Genomic DNA, 20043 nt, shown 5'->3' on the forward strand with positions numbered 1-20043 from the left:
AAACTTCCCAACACTGCCGACAGCTCAGTAATTTTCGCTTACACGGTCACACTTCTGATGACGTTTTTTCGTATTTTGAAGGGAATGTAAATGTGGAAAAACTGAGAGATTTGCAACATGCAAACATCCACGACACGCTAAAAACTCACCGAGTGCCGCCACACGACAATCCAACCGAGAGGAGCACTCCGCACAGCTGGCGGAGCACCCAGAAGGCAGCAGGCGAAAGTTGCGTGGCTGTTGTTTCCGGAAGCGGTGGGCAGAGGGAAATCCGAAGCAGTGGTAGTAGGGAAAGAGGCATCGAAACCCACCCAGCGAAGGCGACCTTGGGAGTGGCAGCGGCCCAATATGCACAACAACTCCACAAAAACCAAGGAAATGTTCATCGTGCGTGCTCTAGAAAAGATCCTTGCCGATAAGGACATACGGCGCTCCCATCACTCGCAGCTGAAGAAGTCCTGCGATTCGGCGCTGGAGCAGATTAAGGCGGAGCTAATCAGTGCCGGCCAGATCGCAGAGGGCAATGAGCTGCCCTGTGCCGCACTCCCGCTGCCCAAGAATGATGCAGCGAGCATCATAAATGCGGAGACCTACTTTCTCCCCTTCGAGCTTGCCTGCAAGAGCCGCTCGCCCAGGATCGTGGTCACCGCACTGGACTGCCTGCAGAAACTCATTGCCTATGGCCATTTGACAGGATCCATTCAGGACTCGGCCAATCCGGGTCACCTGCTCATCGACCGTATCGTTGTGACCATATATGGCTGCTTCAGTGGTCCCCAGACGGACGAGGCCGTCCAACTGCAGATAATAAAGGCTCTGCTCACGGTGGTCACCTCGCAGCATGTGGAAATCCATGAATTCACACTGCTGCAAGCTGTGCGCACCTGCTACGACATCTATTTGTCCAGCAAGAACCTGGTCAATCAGACCACAGCACGCGCTACGCTCACCCAAATGTTGAACGTGATATTTGCCCGCATGGAGAATCAAGTGTACGAGCTACCACCTCCCAATTCCAATCCCACCAACGGCAGCATCCACTCGGAGGATTGCAATGGCTCGGGAGAGGAGTCGCTGCGGGATTCCGACGAAGTAATTGCCTCGGAACTGCTGGCGGAGATCATATCAGGTGCGTGGCACTCGGTGGAGAAAGTTTGATAAACAGATGTTTCTTGTTAAGCTGAAGTTGCTTATTATTCTACTTAACTCGCTTAGATTTAACTATTTTTCAATATTTTCAAGAAACGTAATTAAGTTCATAAAATATTTCTTATCGGATGGGAAAAAATTGTATGAATCATTTACAGTACGATACGATAAGGTCCAACATAAAATTCCACTCCTCCAAACCGTCTAATTATCATTGCGCGAAAATAATGACAGTTACGTTTTTCAGCTGCCTACAATGAGGCGATGAAGGATCAGGAATCGGTCGGTGAGCCAGAGCCAACACTTAATGGAAACGACTACTCCTCGCACTCGGATCACGACAGTGTGGAGCTGCACAGCGAAAACGATGCGGTTGTAACGGCTAAGTTTACGCACATCCTGCAGAAAGATGCTTTTCTCGTGTTCCGGGCACTGTGCAAGCTATCGATGAAGCCTTTGCCGGATGGACATCCAGATCCGAAATCGCACGAGCTGCGTTCCAAGGTGCTGTCATTGCATCTGCTGCTGCTCATCCTCCAGAATGCCGGGCCCGTCTTCCGCTCCAACGAGATGTTCATCATGGCCATTAAGCAGTACCTGTGCGTGGCCTTGTCAAACAACGGAGTCAGTCTGGTGCCGGAGGTCTTCGAGCTGTCGCTTTCAATCTTCGTTGCCCTACTCTCGAACTTCAAGGTGCATCTTAAGCGGCAGATAGAGGTGTTCTTCAAGGAAATCTTCCTAAACATTCTTGAGGCGAACTCAAGCAGCTTCGAGCACAAATGGATGGTAATCCAAGCGCTGACACGTATTTGTGCTGACGCCCAGTCCGTGGTGGATATCTATGTTAATTACGATTGCGACTTTTCGGCTGCAAACCTTTTTGAGAGACTGGTCAACGATCTTTCGAAAATTGCCCAGGGTCGTCAGGCTCTCGAACTGGGCGCCAATCCGATGCAAGAGAAATCGATGCGCATTCGCGGCCTGGAGTGTCTTGTCTCCATTCTTAAGTGCATGGTAGAGTGGAGTAAGGACTTGTATGTTAATCCAAACATGCCGGTTCCACCTATGCAAGTCCAATCGCCGACAAGCACTGAGCAGGATCAGGCGGACACAACTATCCAAACGATGCACAGTGGTTCCAGTCATAGTTTGAACTCCAATCAGGAGCAACTACAGGATCTTCCCGAGGCATTGGAGGAGCGCAAGATGCGCAAGGAAGTGATGGAAACAGGCATTGAGTTATTCAATCGTAAGCCTCAGAAAGGAGTGCAATTCCTGCAGGAGAAGCAGTTGCTGGGTGCCACATGCGGGGACATTGCGCGCTGGCTGCACGAGGACGAACGACTGGACAAGACAGTGATCGGAAACTACATTGGCGAGAATGACGACCACTCCAAGGAAGTGATGTGCGCTTACATCGATGCCTTTGACTTTCGCCAAATGGAGGTGGTGGCCGCCTTGAGATTTCTTCTCGAGGGGTTCCGCCTGCCAGGAGAAGCACAAAAAATCGATCGGCTGATGGAGAAGTTCGCCAGTAGATACTGCGAATGCAATCCGAAGAACCAGCTATTCCAAAGCGCAGACACCGTCTACGTGCTGGCATTCAGCATCATTATGCTGACCACGGATCTTCATTCGCCGCAGGTCAAGCACAAGATGACCAAGGAGCAGTACATTAAAATGAACCGCGGCATCAGCGACAGCAAGTCCGATTTGCCCGAGGAGTACTTGTCGTCCATCTACGACGAGATTTCTGAACACGAAATTAAGATGAAGAACAACTCCGGTATGCTTCAACAGGCGAAACCCACTGGAAAGCAGGCCTTCATAACGGAGAAACGCAGAAAGCTGTTGTGGAACATGGAGATGGAGGTCATCTCGCTGACGGCCACCAATCTAATGCAGTCAGTTTCGCACGTCAAGTCACCCTTCACCTCAGCGAAACACTTGGAGCATGTCCGGCCCATGTTCAAAATGGCTTGGACACCATTTCTGGCCGCTTTCTCTGTGGGTCTCCAGGACTGCGACGATCCTGAGATTGCTACACTCTGCTTGGATGGTATACGTTGTGCTATTCGAATCGCATGCATCTTCCACATGTCCCTGGAGCGAGATGCCTATGTACAAGCCCTGGCCAGGTTTACTCTCCTGAATGCTAACTCGCCCATCAACGAAATGAAGGCCAAGAATATCGATACCATCAAGACGCTTATAATGGTAGCCCACACGGATGGCAATTATCTGGGCAGCAGCTGGCTGGATATAGTGAAGTGCATTAGCCAGTTGGAGCTGGCCCAACTGATCGGCACTGGGGTGCGGCCCCAGTTTCTTTCTGGAGCGCAGACAACGCTCAAGGACTCGCTTAATCCCAGCGTGAAAGAACACATCGGCGAGACGAGCAGCCAGAGCGTGGTGGTCGCAGTCGATCGTATTTTCACCGGCTCAATGCGACTGGATGGCGATGCTATCGTGGACTTCGTGAAGGCCCTGTGCCAGGTGTCTGTGGATGAGCTTCAGCAGCAGCAACCGAGGATGTTCTCCTTGCAAAAGATAGTGGAAATTAGTTACTACAACATGGAGCGTATTCGTCTGCAGTGGTCACGCATTTGGCAAGTTTTGGGTGAGCACTTTAACGCGGTCGGATGCAATAGCAACGAGGAGATCTCATTTTTCGCCCTGGACTCACTGCGTCAGTTGTCGATGAAGTTCATGGAGAAGGGCGAGTTCAGTAATTTCCGCTTCCAGAAGGATTTCCTGCGTCCCTTTGAGCATATCATGAAGAAAAACGCATCGCCGGCAATACGAGATATGGTGGTGCGCTGCATTGCCCAGATGGTAAACTCACAGGCGCATAACATCCGTTCCGGCTGGAAGAATATCTTTAGCATTTTCCACCTGGCAGCGGGAGACAACGAAGAGCCAATTGTGGAGCTGGCCTTCCAAACCACGGGCAAAATCATCGGTGATCTGTACAAGCGTCAGTTCGCCATTATGGTGGACTCGTTCCAGGATGCGGTCAAGTGCCTGTCAGAGTTCGCCACCGCCAGATTCCCCGATACCAGCATGGAAGCCATACGTCTGGTCCGTACCTGCGCGCAGTGCGTCCACGAGGCACCACAACTGTTTGCGGAGCATGCCGGCATGGAGAACGACGCCTCGGTGGCCGAGGAGGATCGAGTCTGGGTGCGCGGCTGGTTTCCGATGCTATTCTCGCTTTCCTGCGTGGTCAATCGCTGCAAATTGGATGTGCGTACTCGCGCCTTAACCGTGCTTTTTGAGATTGTGAAGACGTATGGTGAGAGCTTCAAGCCCCATTGGTGGAAGGATCTCTTCAATGTGATCTTCCGTATCTTCGACAACATGAAATTGCCGGAGCACGTCACCGAGAAGTCCGAATGGATGACGACCACATGCAACCACGCCTTGTACGCTATTATTGATGTCTTCACGCAGTATTTCGATGTTCTTGGTCATCTGCTGCTGGAGGAGCTCTTCGCCCAGCTGCATTGGTGTGTTCAGCAGAGTAACGAGCAGTTGGCGCGATCTGGCACCAATTGCCTGGAGAACCTCGTCATTTCGAATGGATTCAAGTTCAACGAGTCCACCTGGGACAAGACGTGCCAGTGCATCCTGGACATCTTCAACGCCACTTTGCCGCAGGATCTCCTCAGTTGGCGGCCGAAAGCACATTCCAGTAACAATATACCCCAGGAGCACAACCACTTTGAGGCGCTGCATATCCGCTGCGTAGTCCAGCTGGAACTGATACAGACCATGGATAACATTGTCTTTTTCCCGGCCACGTCGCGCAAGGAGGATGCCGAAACGCTGGCCCAGGCGGCGGCAGACTTAACAGGCGGCAGGAGCGGTTCGCAGTCGCAGCTGCTGGAGTGCCAGCGGGAGGAGCAGGGAATGTACGGCTATCTGAGAACCCGCCAGCTGCTCACCCTGGCCGACTGTCTGATGCAGTCGCACCGTTTTGCCAAGCGCTTCAACGCCGATCACGACCAACGCAGCCTGCTTTGGCGGGCGGGATTCAAGGGATCTGTTAAACCGAATCTGCTGAAGCAGGAGACCTCGTCGCTGGCCTGCGTCCTGCGCATTTTCTTCAAGATGTACGGCGACGAGAATAGACGCAGCGATTGGCCCGGCATCGAGCAGGAACTGGTGCAGGTCTGCAAGGAGGCACTGGGCTACTATTTGAGTTTGCAGAGCGAGGCACACCGAGATGCGTGGACATCGCTGCTGCTGCTCATCCTGACGCGCCTGCTCAAGATGTCCGATGCCAGGGTGAGTTGGTTTAATACACTATATCCTCTAGTTCCGTTGTTAATAAAACGCACATATTTCTTTTGCTAGTTCGCCACCCACGTTTCCAACTACTACAGCCTGCTGTGCGAGATGATGTGCTTCGACCTCAAGCCCGAACTGAGAAGTGTCCTTAGGCGTGTGTTCATGCGCATCGGTCCAGTATTCAATATAATGAGCGTTAAATAGTCACGGAGGAGCCGCAGCCACCTGGCTAGCTGACTCGGCCATGTTAATAGATCGATTCCCGATCCACCCGAAATCCCCTCAAATCGTAGTTCATAGTGGGCCCTCTGGTTCCCTCGGCTTTGTTGTTATGTTGGCACTTAATCATTCATACAAGTATATATATTTTTATTATATTTATAAACAATACATAGTCAGAATGTAATGTTTACTAGGTTTAACGAGAAATGTTGTTGTTTTTATATATATATATAAATATATATATATATATATATGTATATGTATATGCATATGTACATACCCCTGGGTATGCTATGTAAGGCTTTAACGTGTGCGTGTGTATAGTTTCCTTCAGTTACGAATTTGGATTTTGTTTCCCCGGTGTAACATTCACCCACTATCGATTAGTGTGTAGCGTAGATTAATGGATTAAACCAGCATTGTGCGCCGCCTGTATATTGCTAGTGTTAATTTAAATCAAAATCTATATATAAATATATATATTTCAAATATACAATATAAATCTATTACCAATGCCAGTTGCGAACCATTGATTTAATCGACGCTGGGATCGCCTCTTCCATGCATATTAAGATGAAGTTCGAGGTATGTGATCTTCTCAAATGCTCTCCATCTATAGCGTTAGTAGCTTTATAATAAAAAATCTTTATGTTCCGCTCGCACTGTTGCCAATTTATATTTTAATTCAAATATCTAGAAAAAAAAAACAGACCCAATTAAGTGTTTGGGACTGGGTGCTCGTTCTTTTGCATCCAGTCCAGTCTTTTGGGGCACAGATTTATGGCGTTTTTATTATGCCCGCAATATGTGCGACGAATTCATTTAATTTTCGACATTTTATTGGCTGGATTTCGGCGGTGGAAAAAATGGAATTTGCTGGCGCAGTGAGCATCTTTTCATCGAAAAGTCTGCAGATTATTTTGATTAAATAAATTCTGTAGGTAATAAAAAGAAATGCAGGATTCTTGTGCTTCTGTTGCTTGCTAAACTTATTTTTAAAGACATATATTTAGATATATTTTCAAATAAAGGTATATAAATACCTGTCAAGTATTTTTCAGATAACTTTTAATGAATCTCTCTTAATATACGAATTATTAGGACTTTTACTCACATAATTGTAGCATTAATAGGAAGTTTATTTTTCAGAGAAATCCCCGTTTCAAATGGCCTTAATGAGCAATTTTCACTGTGCGCATTGGAGTTTAAGCCATGTTTGAGTAAGAAAGGCCATTGGAAATATTTCGAGCCGGTCTTAGCGTTTTGGTTTTTGCCAAAATTCGTACCTTAGCTAGTGTCCACATGACACGGAGTGATATTTTTCGTGCTGCTTTGTTTGTTTGCCATTTAAATAAATCGATTAACACGCAGCGGACTGCTAACCGACCAAAACTGAGATGATCGGGTAGGATTCAATGGAGCTTTGTGCGGAAAAAATGGTATAGATACCCGTACGTCTACGTATATGTATTAATGTGTGATCTGGGAATTGTTAACCCTATGCTAATAGATCTAGTTAATATGTCAATTTCCAGTAGAAACTTAATCACGCTCTCGATTTCAGAATTCGATTTGCCAAGTATCACATTGGTAGCTGCTAATTGGAGGCGCTTACGCGCAGAGCAAGCAAATATTTTGCACACAGAAAGTATCTCTATATCTTTAATGAAAAGTACCAAAAATCCCAACCGAATCCCACTTGAGCCAGCCACAAACTGGAGTTCAAGTTCTTTAGCTAGCCACGCATCTTGCTGCTTTATGGGCTCCATAAAAAGAGAATTATAATGCTCAACGGTGGCTGACAAAATAGAATTAAAAGAAATCCTGAGCCACGCGTGTTGCCAGCCCAGGAATAATTATAATTAAAAAGTAAAAATGATGCATAAAGAGCTATATGCTGAACCTAAATCGAGTCGTTTTTTATCGGAACAAATGATTAGCTAACAAAAGCACGGCAATTTCTGTTTGCTGTCACTGAGAAAGTTCACGACTTGTCGCATTCGCCTTGAAAAGTTGCTTGAACTGTCTGAAAGTTTTTGAAAAGCACTTAATTAGTCAGTCTAAATGCGTTAACTTCCTGAGATTAGTGTTATCTACAATATCCCAAAACAATCTTTCTTCTTTTAGGTAAATATTTCCATCTTAAAACTACTGTTGCTCTTGTTTTCCTTCGTCGTGTTTACTATTTGTAGTTCTCTAATGTCTTACTAAGATTTGAGTTATAACTCAGTAAATAATGGCAAGTGGGTGAAAAAAAAGAAAATATTTGAAACTGGGCTGGTCTGCTGCTCTATGGTTTTATGAGTATCAAATATGATTTGAAATAAATGTGGGTATATGATATCCAAATAGATCGTAAATGTTTATAAGCATAGTCACATATTTGAAGTGCCTTATCTATCTGCAAAATTGCAATCGAGGTTGGTGCAAACTAATTTACTGGCAATCTACTGGTCCTTTCCCAATTCAATTAGAACGTTTTGAGTGATCCCGTTTCCGAGCCAAACAAAATTAGCGCGTCACATGGGTTCAGTTAATTGTCAGTAACAATAATTACTCGACCTTGAAGTGGGTCTGTCAGAGCGGTAGCTTAAATCAAATTCCAGCCAGATACATTCCCATTTTCATTTCAAATTTGTAAAATCGCCGAGCGAAATGGCAAAAGGCGGAAGTGAACGACTGGGAACTGCTCGTGAGATGGGGTCGATGGGATGATAGAAGGTGCTGGATATCCAGTTGAAATCTCTGTAAATCGCAAATAATAATGCATGGCTAATTAGAAAACAAAAAGCTAAGGGGTTGGGTGGGGGCGATAAGATTTGAGCCAAGTGCAAACAACACATACGAAGATTTCACACGCGTCGAATTAATTGCGCATACGCAGTGTTGACCCACCGGGTGGTATAAGACGATACCAAAGTGTACCGAAGAACCAACACCATAGTGTTGTATTGTGCAACCAATTTAACCTATTATACAGTGCAAAACAAAAGCGGCACAGAATTGAAATTAGTGACAAATTTTGTGCTTAACTCGCTGAAGTGGCTTCGTGCTATGCGGTGACTGTGCCTAATGGACTAATGGAATAACATGAGCAGCGCGTTGATGGAAATTATGGATCCCTTCGACCCCACCAAAACCCTCCACCCACCCCAGCCAAGTCATGTGCAGAGCGAGAGAGCACTGCCAGTTCCAGTTACCCTCAAAAAGCGCTGCGATTAGCGTGTCACCAGCGCCAAACCAGGCCCATCTCCATTTCCCCCAGCCACGATCCGCCGTACATATTGAGACATTTGTACGCCGTACAACTATGCATGTAGATAGATAGATCTGTGTGCGTTGTCGAGCGAGCGATCGCGATCACGCTTAAGTCCCACAGCACCAACAAAAAACAATGCACAAAGGTTCAACAGCAGAAAAACGAACAAAAAACTGAGCCATCTATGGAGCAATTTACAAAATGTCTAGGCACAGTGGAGAGCAAAGCCTGGGAAAATCTCTAAAACTGATCAGCTTACTCACTATGTATATCCAAGCTTAAATTGATCTTAAATAAATGAAATATTACTACGTTATAAAGAACGCTAATTCTTCAGCACTTAAAAACATAGCCACTGATAGAATTACAATTTTTGAAATCATTTAAATGCTAAAATGTGTCAAAAAACGTTATTTTTTGGTGTAAATTTACAATATATATTGCGAATTCTTCAGCACTCAAAATAATGGTACATATATAATAAAATCTAGTTTTCTGTGTTTAAAGATAAGCAACCGAAAACCGAATGTAACTGAAATTTGCTCATGTAAAATCGACCTGAGCACTGCAACTCGAGTTTCTGTTATCAGATAAAGATATAGTATATGAAGTAGGCAACCTATTTTTAATTAAAAAATCAATTAATATGGAGCACTTTTTCAGTTTTGTGTAATTGCGCGCTATCTAAACATTGGTTTTACCCGCCTAAAACGGAACGATCATCGTGCTCGACAATAATCGATGAATGTTATGCAAGCAACGAGCCTTTCCTTACACATTTCCGCTTTCTGACCACCGATCCCGTCCAGCAACGAGACCGGAGTCAAGGTCAGTCAGCTAAGGTAGTGCAAATACATGTATGTATAAGTGGACAGCTAGTGCCTGCAAAATCGAATTCATTACGTATTCGCCCCATTGTGCCGTGCTCAAGTGCGGCCAAACTAAACTATTGAACCCAGCGGCGCTGTCAGCGGTTCTAATGACGCCGCACTCCGTGTACCGCTTGACCCCGCGCCCGCGACCACTTTCGCGGTGAAGGGGGGCTAAACAGTAGTTTAGTTCACTGGCTCCGGCGACTTTCACGCTCTCCGGATACCTATTTGTTTGCTCAGGTTCTCTTTCGCTGCTGGCGCTCGCAAGGTGCGTGCTGTCCGCTTCGCAGTCGCTGCCGACTTTCAAGTCAGCAGCGCTGCCCCGAGTCCGTCAGTCTGAGACCGTCGGACTTACCATACAGTCGACGCTCCAATACGTTCCGCGCTACAACGATTCAACGATTGAACCATTCGGGATCCATTCCTCGATTTCCAGCGTCCATATATATATTTATATATATAAACAAACATCCACCCACCCATAAAGTCCCTATAAAGCGGACCGCGCGATCCCCAGCGAAAGTCAGACGCGTGCCACCAACCGCGAGTGCAACATCCCTCGAAACAACCAACTAAGATCCTACAGGATAAACAGCAGAGCATAGTTAGTAGCCATCCAAAGCCAAAGTCCAAGATGAGCCACCACTGGGGATACACCGAAGAGAACGGTAAGCTCTCTCCAGCTTCGGCTTGTTTGTTTGTTTGTTTTCGCTGTGGACAGCCTGCGGATTCCGGTTCCCGCTTTCGGTTTTTGGTTTTCGTTTTTCTGTTTTCGGATTTCGGTTTGTTTACCCGTCTGGCCTTCCGTCTAATCAGACATCGTCGTCTGCGGTGATTCCGACATTTTGACTCATTTGCACACGCTGCGCATGCGTGTTGCCAAAAAAAAAAACGAGATCTTCACTCGGAATTTTCTATATACTGCAATTGTCTTGTTTTAAGCAAAGATCCCTTATCTTTTAAGGAATTTCGAACCATTTAGCTTTTATGACCAACTGAATCTATCTGACAGCAAACGTCATGTTTTCGAATCAGACATCTGGCGATAAGATATTGGCTAGATATAGTCGTCCAAAGACGTAGCCTAGCCTTACCCAATAAAATGGGCAAAACCATAAAAAAAAACAAGGCGTGAGTTGCTCCTTAATAAATAGCCAATTAGTCAGATAATTTAACACTTAGAAATCATTAGTCGTTCATGATTTGCGTTATCACAAAGGGTTTAGATTGCAGAGAATCGCTAAGAAAATAGCTTTCGTAGGGGATTACTGATTCGATTGCACAATACTCGCAATGCCCTTCACTTCGATTTCATGCCTCATAAGCTGAATCGCACAAACAGACTTGGTCATTCGTTACTCATGAATAATGGGCATTAATTAAAATGCAGGGAAGCGGGTTTTTGTGTTTTTACGGATCGGGGAGTTTCACACGAGCTGGGTCTCGTGATCTGGTAATGTGTATGGTGCTTCCCACTAACCAACCAGTCGCCGGCGGAGTCAACCGCCTCGACTGGCAAACTAGTTCTCCACCGACCACCAGCAACCAGCGATCGATTGTTTTTCGCCTTGTCTTTGCTGTTTTTGTTTTCGGAGCACCCGGTGCCCCTCACTCTGCGCCGCTTCGAAGGCTAGTCAAGTGCATGTTCTTCGTCTGGTGAGGACACATGCCGGACCGGTTTCAATGTCTTGGGCGTATACGTAATATCTTATGTGTGCGGTATGCATATAACACTAGCATGTAGAATGTATATCGAATGGGCTGCGTTAGCCAGCATATCAATTTAGAATTGAAAAAAAAACCACTACTTCAGTTTTTGACAATTTCAATTGATTTGCTTAACTGGTTGTGATTGCTCTGATTGATTCGATACTGATACCGATACTGATACTGTTACTCATTGCGATTCCGATTCTGATTTTGATTCTGATTTTCCGGCGCCGCCCTGGTAACTTTCCAGCGCAAGAAGAACCTTATCAGCATGCTGCTCCTCCAGAGTCGAGAATGCCCACATTAAACACGAGAAACTCTCTGCCATACATATTCGTATTTTTCGTGGAGATTGCACATGTGTATAGACCCATCCTTATCAAGACGCTCAGGTTGTGTCTAACCCCTGGGCACTGACAGAAGCGTCTGAATGTTGGTTGACACGCTTCCATCTAGAAACCACTGATTACAACTCGCGTGTTTACGTGAGAGGATCAATCAGATGTCCCACCTATCGTCTGATTCAATCGCCAGTTCTAGTTCGCAAAGCTATTCTTGGATCAATTGCATCGAAGCGAAACTTGCTTTATTTTATCATTTAGAAATCTCAACCCTTAACAACTTCTAGAATTTCTTACCAAAAAAAAAATACTACATGTCTATATCATTAATGTGTCATAGTCATAATGATCGATGGATTTATAATGTTCCACACCGATTTATTTCGCGTGACTTATCAGATTTTGCAGTTAGATAAAACTTACTTAAGGAATACGGAAAGGTTTCGTTCTAAAGTTTACTTTGAGTATATATTTTTCGATATGCCAGATATCAGTCCGATCGAAACCAGGCCCCTTCATTAATGGTCAATATTTATTGGCGGTTTGGAATAGCAAAAAATAGAACTGCGAAACGATTTCTCACGCAAGGAAAATCATCAGATTGATATTATTTTTGGCCAGCTATATAGATACTGTATCACCTGACTTGCCAGTCCAGCTATTTTATATAGCAAATAAAATTTGATAATTTATGCATTTGTGCATATATTGAAAAATATCTGGACATGCAAGAAAAAACAGCTCAATTAATTTTCAGACGTGCCTAAACATTTCATTAGGCCACAATGCATTTCAGTTAGCTAAACTTTTACGGCCATTCGAGTATTTCATTTGCGCTTTATTGTCACCATTTCCCACCACATGCAAACAAATAATTATTGGCGAAAATTTTAGCAGATGATTGAAGGGTTGCATGGTTTGGATTGGTGGTCGATAGCCAAATGTCGTGGCAGTCCAAGGGTAGAGACCATTTCTGGGGCTTCTTCAAGCCAAGCTGGGTGATAAATATAGCAGGGGTAGTTGCCTTTCAGCCCGGTCAATTGAGTGGCCATAAAAAACAGTATAACCCAGAGACAAGTGGCCCCCCTCCCCACGAACAGCAGTTATACAATATATCATCCGGTACTGACTCAGAACTCGGAACTTGGAATTCCGGGGTGCGGCTGGGGGCACTTTCCCCAAACGAGTTTTTTGTCCGTACTTCCTTGCGATCGCCGCCAGGAAAGTGGGGAAAAAACACGCGAGAAACTCATGCCTCCATCCAATTGGGATGATATTATCATGCAAGGCTCGCTTAGAAGCGCTCGGCTCGTAAATTCGTAAATGCTAATTGCCACATTTTATTTTGTCGTGTTTTTAAGCGTTTTTCTTCTTTTTTTTTGCACTGTCGTAACGAGAATTTCTTAATTTGTCTCTCCGGTTTTACATGCGCTTTTTATATTTTTAATTTTTTTTTTTATATTTCAAATTGCTGCTTTGTGTATTTAAATGTTCGGAGAAATCGAAATCACTATACTCAGGGGCAATTTTCGATGGATTTCGTAAGAACGATCATTATACATTATAGATTCTATATAGAGATCAAGATCTTAACGTTTCCGGAACAAGTTCTCCCAGACAGCTACGGGTTTTCGTTTTTCCGCCGGCGAATATACGCTATAAATGGATGTGGGTAATTCATTTGCAGTAATTCAATTAAAAAATCATTCGGATTTTATGGCAGCATTAATGGTCACAATTGTTTCAAAGCTTCGCTTTTGTTCCATGTCATCCGAATTGAAACGAAATTAAGTGCAAAACGATGATGAATTGTTTAATATACATATAACTTTGCAGTTAGTAAACGCGTATAACAAAGGCTCGTTTGATCAGCTTTAAGGGACCCATAATGTCAACCGGTTATATCCGATCGAGTTTTGTTTGAACAAGTGCGGCATTTCCTTGTTTTCGTTTACTTTCTTCTACTTTTTTTTTATTAAAGTCTGCCAATTGTTATCACAGGCACTGTGAAATGCCGCCAGGTGATCTTAAAGTATTTACAGCCAAAGTCGGCAGCAAACTCGCTGGGTAAATAAAGCCAGTAAGTAAGCCTATACATTTAAATGAGTCGCACTATATTTATTTCTACATATACATATATACAGTACCGACTTCGGAGATATCTTAATAACTCGATTGTTGATTATAAAAAGGTAATGTGCTAAATGCGGCAGTAAATTCGCACTTGGCTGCTAACTCACAAAAGGATCGTGCAACTCCAATTGCCTGCTTCTTTGTATGCTGCCCCACACGGCGTATACGTGACATTCATACGCCATGTGCTGCGTCAGTCACATGCACACACTTTTTGCACCCGAATGGTGAATAAGGCTCTTGATTTCAACTTTGATAAATGATAAATGCATTTCACCTGACTTTTGTTATTTACTATCAGCATTATGAAGGACTTTGAGAATCGGCGAAATAAATATAGGAAGCTACAAAGCTGTTGACACCTTAAGCTCGGCGATCTATCAAATGACAAACGAGGCTTTGCCCGTTCGATAAGAAAACCCCTGCCGATTTCTGGGTACCATTACCAACGGCAAATGGTTCAATATTTGCTCCGATTCAGGCAAACAATCATATATTATACATATTCTGATTCCAATTCCCATAAACTTTTGCGGTTTATCTGCAGCGATCCTATCACATGACTCGGGTCTGCGGTCTTCCGAGTGATTCTACTGGCACGTGACGCGGTTCTCTGTGTCAATGTTTGCGCCACCAGTAATTAAAAAGAAGAATCCACATACACGCACATAAATCGCAACAAAATGCAGCAAACAGGGGAACAGCAAATACTTGTATTGCCTCAGCCGGTTGGTCAGATAAAAGGTCTATGCAAATATTATTATGACTGCCAGTTGGGCAAACGATTGTCAACTCTGGCGACATGTTCATAAATAAGCATCTTACTTAATGCTTCGGTAATCGCGAGTATAAGCAGCCATAAAAATATTAAGTCTTTGATTCATTTTTATTCCCATTTATTAGCTTCAAAGTCCAGATTCTAGTTGAAATATATACAATCTTTCATGTTTTTATAATAGAAATAATTTGAATTTAACAGCAAATTGTAGGAATAAATGAATTTGAAATGATTTTCGCTGTCTTCTGAAATTACTAGTACCATATAATAGTCGCCCTAATTATCGAATTAATGGATTAAACGAAATTCTTCAATTCCTTCCACATTTATTAGCTTCTATTTTTTCGGACATTAATCAATTTCCTGACCAGCCTAATGAGTTTTTAATAAACCCCAATGGAGTACTCCAATGAATTGATTTTAGTTGATTTATTGTTCCTTATCGACACAGCGAATTAGCACTTAGTTAAGTTGGTAAATTCGGGGAAAGCAAATACCTAATGACTTTGCCGCACGTTTACTTACCCGCCCCATTCAATGTTCCTATTTCAGGACCTGCCCACTGGGCCAAGGAGTACCCACAGGCGTCGGGACATCGTCAGTCGCCCGTGGATATCACACCCTCCAGCGCCAAGAAGGGCAGCGAACTGAATGTAGCTCCGCTCAAGTGGAAGTATGTGCCGGAGCACACCAAAAGCCTGGTCAATCCTGGTAAGAAATTCAAAGTTAACGTACTGTATTCTACTGAAATATTAATCCTTACCATTTGTTAATCTAGGCTATTGCTGGCGCGTGGATGTGAACGGCGCCGACTCCGAGCTGACTGGAGGACCGCTGGGCGATCAGATCTTTAAGCTGGAGCAGTTCCACTGCCACTGGGGCTGCACGGACTCCAAGGGATCGGAGCACACCGTCGACGGCGTGTCCTATTCCGGCGAGCTGCATTTGGTTCACTGGAACACCACGAAGTACAAGTCGTTTGGCGAGGCGGCTGCCGCTCCCGACGGCCTGGCCGTGCTGGGTGTGTTCCTTAAGGCTGGCAATCACCATGCCGAACTGGACAAGGTGACCAGCCTGCTGCAGTTCGTGCTGCACAAGGGCGATCGCGTCACCCTCCCCCAGGGCTGTGATCCCGGCCAGCTGCTGCCCGATGTGCACACCTATTGGACCTATGAGGGTTCCCTGACCACTCCACCGTGCTCGGAGTCGGTCATCTGGATCGTGTTCAAGACGCCCATCGAAGTGTCCGACGACCAGCTGAACGCCATGCGCAATCTCAATGCCTACGACGTGAAGGAGGAGTGCCCCTGCAACGAGTTCAACGGCAAGGTCATCAACAACTTCCGTCCTCCGCTGCCGCTGGGCAAGCGTGAGCTGCGCGAGATCGGGGGCCACTAAGTCGGTGGATGTTGGACAACTAAGTCCTTGGATAGTCAACGGATTCGAGTGTCGTATGATTAGCTTTTCGCACCCACACATCACATCCGTACGCCACGAGCTGGACCGGCACATCTCCATTGTTCAATTCTCGTCTTTAGTTCGTACGCCCAGCAAGAGCATACCTCCTATATGTGCATCCGTATCCGTATTCGCATCAGTGGATGCTTAGCTGTAACCTTAATTGTACATGTACGCCTGTTCGTTTGTTTGTCTGTTAAACGTTTGCAAAATGACAATTAGATTTATGTTATTATGGTATTATAAACTAAATATAACACGCTTAGATGTTGCATATGATAACCTAACTGACTTTCAATTCTGTGGAAATAGTTACTTTAAAGGGAAGCTATAATCCGAAGTTATTTCATCTCTGATAAGGACATTTTCAGCAACTACACATTTTCAAGAAAGCAATTGAAGGAGCTTAGACCAGAAGTTCCACTTCATCCCAACTTTAGCAATAAAATACTTGCTTGGTCTGCATCTTATCCTCGTTTCACTGGCACGAAGTGTCATTTATTTGACATTGGATTAAAGTCTAGCAACTCGTGTGGTTTTTTGGTCCATTGGAGAAAGTATTTCTCTTTGATTTCCCGCCAGGCAAACTGGTAATCTCTGGCCAAGTCTTTACAGGAAGCATAGGCGATACGCTCAGGATCGGAAAGCTGTTGATCGAACATTTCACTTAGCTTCGGATTGAACTTTACCAACTCTAGAAATGTAAGGAACAGCTTGTACTTGCTGATCGCCAGTGCAGCTTGTGAAGTTTTCATCTTTTTCTTAGTTACTCCTTGACGCTTTCCATTTACGGAAATTTCATAGGGCCTGCGTGTTAGGAATATATGTTTAGATCTGAAACTGTCTAGCTAAAAGGACCCTTACCTTAATTCTTCTGGGACCTGGGACCAAATCAGGCCATTGGGGGATGGCTGCCAGTCGGAGCGTTGGGAAAATTCAAATCTTATGCCAGGATCAATGTTTATCTGTGGCCTTTGAGGCTGGAAGCGCGTGTGCTTAAATGTCCTACAATCGAAACGTTTAAAGATGGCACGTTCCAAAGATTCCAGCTGCGCATCGTCACAGCAAAAGTTCAGGCTGCTAAAGTAGATGGGTTTGGAGATCAATACATCCAGTAGTGCCCCCTGCACGCCTATGACATTCCATCGCGCTATCTTATCACTGCAGGACATGGATAGAGTGCGCTCTCCACGTCCGGGCTTCGTTCGCAGAGCTCCTGGCGTCTGCAACATTGGATCATCGCTAAGGTCACTTATTAGTTTGGCACCCGTATAGACCATCTCGGAATCCTCATCCAGCCGCTGGCGTTTGGCCCGCGCCGCTGGTTGCTCTTCCTCAAGGATGCAGGCATCCCCACAAGGCGTTTGTGTGCTCAGAAAGTGGAACTCCACGTGCTCATCCATGTCGTACGTACTTAGCGTGCTGTTCCAATGAAAGATTCTATCCTGCTTGAGCTCCTGGTATAGAAAGCGAAGAAATCCACGACGTGCCAGCACCTCGGCATGGGAATCATTCAGGATGAGGCCATTGGGACAAAGTTTGGATTCTCCAATGCACTTTGTTCCGCATCCAAGCGAAACTAGTTGACATGCTTCCGTGTTCCGGTTGAACTCCACGATTCCCGCCAAAATTGTCCATTGATTGGCTGTGGGCTTTCCTGTTTTTGGCAAGGACTCGAATTTTTTTAAACAAAGTTCCGCAATTTCCTTAACAGTCGGTTTTTTGTTATCACACATTTTTGTTTATATTCGCAAATGTGCGAACCGATAAGTTCGGTAATCGAATAGCAATATCGATTGGCGTGTTGCATTGTTTACCTTTTGCTTGCACACTCTGGTCTCACTGTTTATTTATTTACTTGCGGTGTTTAATGAAATAGGAAATTACTTTAATTTTATAAGTTTCATAAGTCCGAAACCCACAAATAACCATGCCCAAAGTAGTGTCGCGCAGTATCGTCTGCTCCGATACCAAGGATCAGGAGGAGTACAACGAGGAAAAGCCGCTAAACATTTACTACTGTCTGTGCAACAAGATGGCTCTGATTCTGGGTAAGATTACTGGAGCCAACTAACTGAAAGCATAGTACATCATGTTTGCCTATCCTACAGATTGCACCCTCGAACAGTTGCCGCTACGAGAGGTGGACAACGCCCGTGTGATAAACGCCAACGACCATGCCAACAAACTCACCCACAATCCCACACCGAGGATGGTCTACATCAAACGCAAGAGCAGGGGCAATGGGATCGAGAAGCAGTACCGCTACAAGGTGAGTAGCTGACTTCCACTCCTTACCCGTCATTAGTTCACCTAATGTTTTCCTTTAACCTTCAGTGCCGAAGCTGCAGTCTGCCGCTTTACTATCGCCACAGTCCCGACTCCCACGTAACCTTCGTCATGTCCAATGCCCTAATCCGCAACAAGGGTGAGAGTCCTCTCACACAGCTGCTGAATTCGGAGATCAAGGGCAGTTTCAAGGCACCGGCTGCCAAGCCAGCGACTTCCGCCGGTCCAGACGATTCGGGTATTGTGGATGCCAGTGGCAAGAAGGTCGTCGTCACCAGACACACGAAGAACATGGGCAAGTTCAGCTCGGTCACGGTGTCTACCATCGACGAGGAGGAGGATGAAATCGAGGCGGTAAGTTTGTCAGCTAAAGTTGGTTTGTAAATGGTGCAGGAAATCCAATCTATCATTGCATCATCTACGAACAAACCTACAACTCTTTCAAACTAACCATTTTTTTTGTTCATTCAAACAGCGCGAGATCGCAGACAGCTATGCGAACAACGCAAGGATTATCGAGAAGCAACTGCAGCGCAAAGGCGGAAAATTGAGCGATGTGGGCATCAAAACCAAGACAGAGGACGCACCTCCGCCGCAGAAGAAGCAGCGCGGCACGCTACTGGAAAGATAGTCACACTCTGCCTCCTTATTACCCACAACTAAATATATTTGACGACACAAATGGCTGGCATTCTTGGAAGAAAAATTGCAATTTATCTAGTTATAGCATACGCAAATAGTTTGACCTTCTATGCTGTCGTTTTGGCAGCAAACTGGGATGCTGTGCCAGTAGCTTCTTCAGTCGCTGCTCGGCGTGCTGGTGATTGAGAATCGAGTCCTTGACAAGCCCACAACTGGGACATAGATTGTACTCCGACTTTGACTTTTTGACGATCGCTGGACGCACGCGAGTCTCCATGATCAGCTTCATTCGATTCGTGGTACGCGGCGAGTTGTGCAGAGCAGTGAGTGGACGGCACTTACTTCTTGGCGAGGATTCGGTCCGTTCCAAAGCAGCCTTCTCCTTGCTCCTGACCAGCTCGAGTGCACGATTCGCTCGGGCTTTGGCCAGCTGCAATTCGAGAGGCGCCTTTGGCAGGTTAAAAAAGAAGTGGGTCCACTTATCGCGCAACTGTTCGATGGCCTCCGAGTTGAATAGTGAGCTGGAACGATTGGAGGTATGGGGTCCCCATTCCGCGTTCCCGATGCAACTCAATCTATAAGCGGACATTGAAACCTGAAGTATTATACACTGAAAATTTGACAACAAAGTAAAAGTGTACATATATGTGTATATGTATACTATATACCGTATAGTTATGGTTTTTGGATGGATTGTTTTTCAAATATATAATTATACGAGGGTATAGAAGCTTCGACTTCTGGAAGCTAGCTCCCTAACTGTTTTTGGTTTTTGTATTCTGTTGCATTGCATTGCTTTCATATGTTTAATTGTTTCAACTGAACACATTGTACTTGTTTTCGATTTAGAAGCGTTGAAAGCGGATGTATCTTACATTATCCAAGTAAAATAAGGGA

General features: G+C 45.1%; 5 protein-coding genes across 7 annotated transcripts; 3 read left to right on the forward strand and 2 right to left on the reverse strand.

Moving 5' to 3' along the window:
* The first annotated feature begins 21 nt into the window (after positions 1-21).
* On the forward strand, positions 22-6175 carry Sec71 (Secretory 71). Its single transcript, NM_135831.3, has 3 exons — positions 22-1129; positions 1397-5439; positions 5509-6175. Exons 1-3 carry the CDS (start codon positions 349-351, stop codon positions 5644-5646), a joined length of 4962 nt encoding a protein of 1653 aa, NP_609675.2. The 5' UTR covers positions 22-348; the 3' UTR covers positions 5647-6175.
* Positions 6176-10126: 3951 nt separating this feature from the next.
* Positions 10127-16495, forward strand: CAH1 (Carbonic anhydrase 1). Its single transcript, NM_078837.4, has 3 exons — positions 10127-10463; positions 15310-15468; positions 15536-16495. Exons 1-3 carry the CDS (start codon positions 10430-10432, stop codon positions 16153-16155), a joined length of 813 nt encoding a protein of 270 aa, NP_523561.1. The 5' UTR covers positions 10127-10429; the 3' UTR covers positions 16156-16495.
* Positions 14861-17975, reverse strand: Adat1 (Adenosine deaminase, tRNA-specific 1). 2 transcript variants are annotated; one of them, NM_135832.3, is made up of 3 exons: positions 17080-17975; positions 15521-17022; positions 14861-15465 (listed from the first exon to the last, which is right to left on the reverse strand). In NM_135832.3, exons 1-2 carry the CDS (start codon positions 17949-17951, stop codon positions 16710-16712), a joined length of 1185 nt encoding a protein of 394 aa, NP_609676.1. In that variant the 5' UTR covers positions 17952-17975; the 3' UTR covers positions 14861-15465; positions 15521-16709. The 2 variants fall into 2 exon arrangements, with proteins under 2 accessions (NP_609676.1, NP_001260450.1); NM_001273521.1 differs by lacking the exon at positions 14861-15465 and having other exon boundaries at positions 16602-17022.
* Positions 17976-18022: 47 nt separating this feature from the next.
* CG16865 (uncharacterized protein) lies at positions 18023-19817 on the forward strand. 2 transcript variants are annotated; one of them, NM_001273522.1, is made up of 4 exons: positions 18023-18266; positions 18327-18487; positions 18553-18858; positions 18980-19817. In NM_001273522.1, exons 1-4 carry the CDS (start codon positions 18146-18148, stop codon positions 19133-19135), a joined length of 744 nt encoding a protein of 247 aa, NP_001260451.1. In that variant the 5' UTR covers positions 18023-18145; the 3' UTR covers positions 19136-19817. The 2 variants fall into 2 exon arrangements, with proteins under 2 accessions (NP_001260451.1, NP_609677.1); NM_135833.4 differs by having other exon boundaries at positions 18980-19183.
* On the reverse strand, positions 19201-19757 carry CG16888 (uncharacterized protein). Its single transcript, NM_135834.4, has one exon. The coding sequence runs from the start codon at positions 19733-19735 to the stop codon at positions 19226-19228; it is 510 nt and encodes a 169-aa protein (NP_609678.1). The 5' UTR covers positions 19736-19757; the 3' UTR covers positions 19201-19225.
* Positions 19818-20043: the final 226 nt, after the last annotated feature.

The sequence above is a fragment of the Drosophila melanogaster genome, chromosome 2L (assembly GCF_000001215.4).
Source record: "Drosophila melanogaster chromosome 2L".
Classification (NCBI taxonomy): Eukaryota; Metazoa; Arthropoda; class Insecta; order Diptera; family Drosophilidae; genus Drosophila; species Drosophila melanogaster.

Coding starts and splice junctions, on each gene's coding strand:
- Sec71 (NM_135831.3), top strand. CDS start 349: ATGCACAACAACTCCACAAAAACCAAGGAAATGTTCATCGTGCGTGCT. Junction 1,130..1,396: donor GCTGGCGGAGATCATATCAG/GTGCGTGGCACT, acceptor TACGTTTTTCAG/CTGCCTACAATGAGGCGATG. Junction 5,440..5,508: donor TCAAGATGTCCGATGCCAGG/GTGAGTTGGTTT, acceptor TTCTTTTGCTAG/TTCGCCACCCACGTTTCCAA.
- CAH1 (NM_078837.4), top strand. CDS start 10,430: ATGAGCCACCACTGGGGATACACCGAAGAGAACG. Junction 10,464..15,309: donor GGGATACACCGAAGAGAACG/GTAAGCTCTCTC, acceptor TTCCTATTTCAG/GACCTGCCCACTGGGCCAAG. Junction 15,469..15,535: donor CAAAAGCCTGGTCAATCCTG/GTAAGAAATTCA, acceptor TTGTTAATCTAG/GCTATTGCTGGCGCGTGGAT.
- Adat1 (NM_135832.3), bottom strand. CDS start 17,951: ATGTGTGATAACAAAAAACCGACTGTTAAGGAAATTGCGGAACTTTGT. Junction 17,023..17,079: donor CAGGTCCCAGAAGAATTAAG/GTAAGGGTCCTT, acceptor CCTAACACGCAG/GCCCTATGAAATTTCCGTAA.
- CG16865 (NM_001273522.1), top strand. CDS start 18,146: ATGCCCAAAGTAGTGTCGCGCAGTATCGTCTGCTCCGATACCAAGGAT. Junction 18,488..18,552: donor AGAAGCAGTACCGCTACAAG/GTGAGTAGCTGA, acceptor TTTAACCTTCAG/TGCCGAAGCTGCAGTCTGCC. Junction 18,859..18,979: donor AGGAGGATGAAATCGAGGCG/GTAAGTTTGTCA, acceptor TCATTCAAACAG/CGCGAGATCGCAGACAGCTA.
- CG16888 (NM_135834.4), bottom strand. CDS start 19,735: ATGTCCGCTTATAGATTGAGTTGCATCGGGAACGCGGAATGGGGACCC.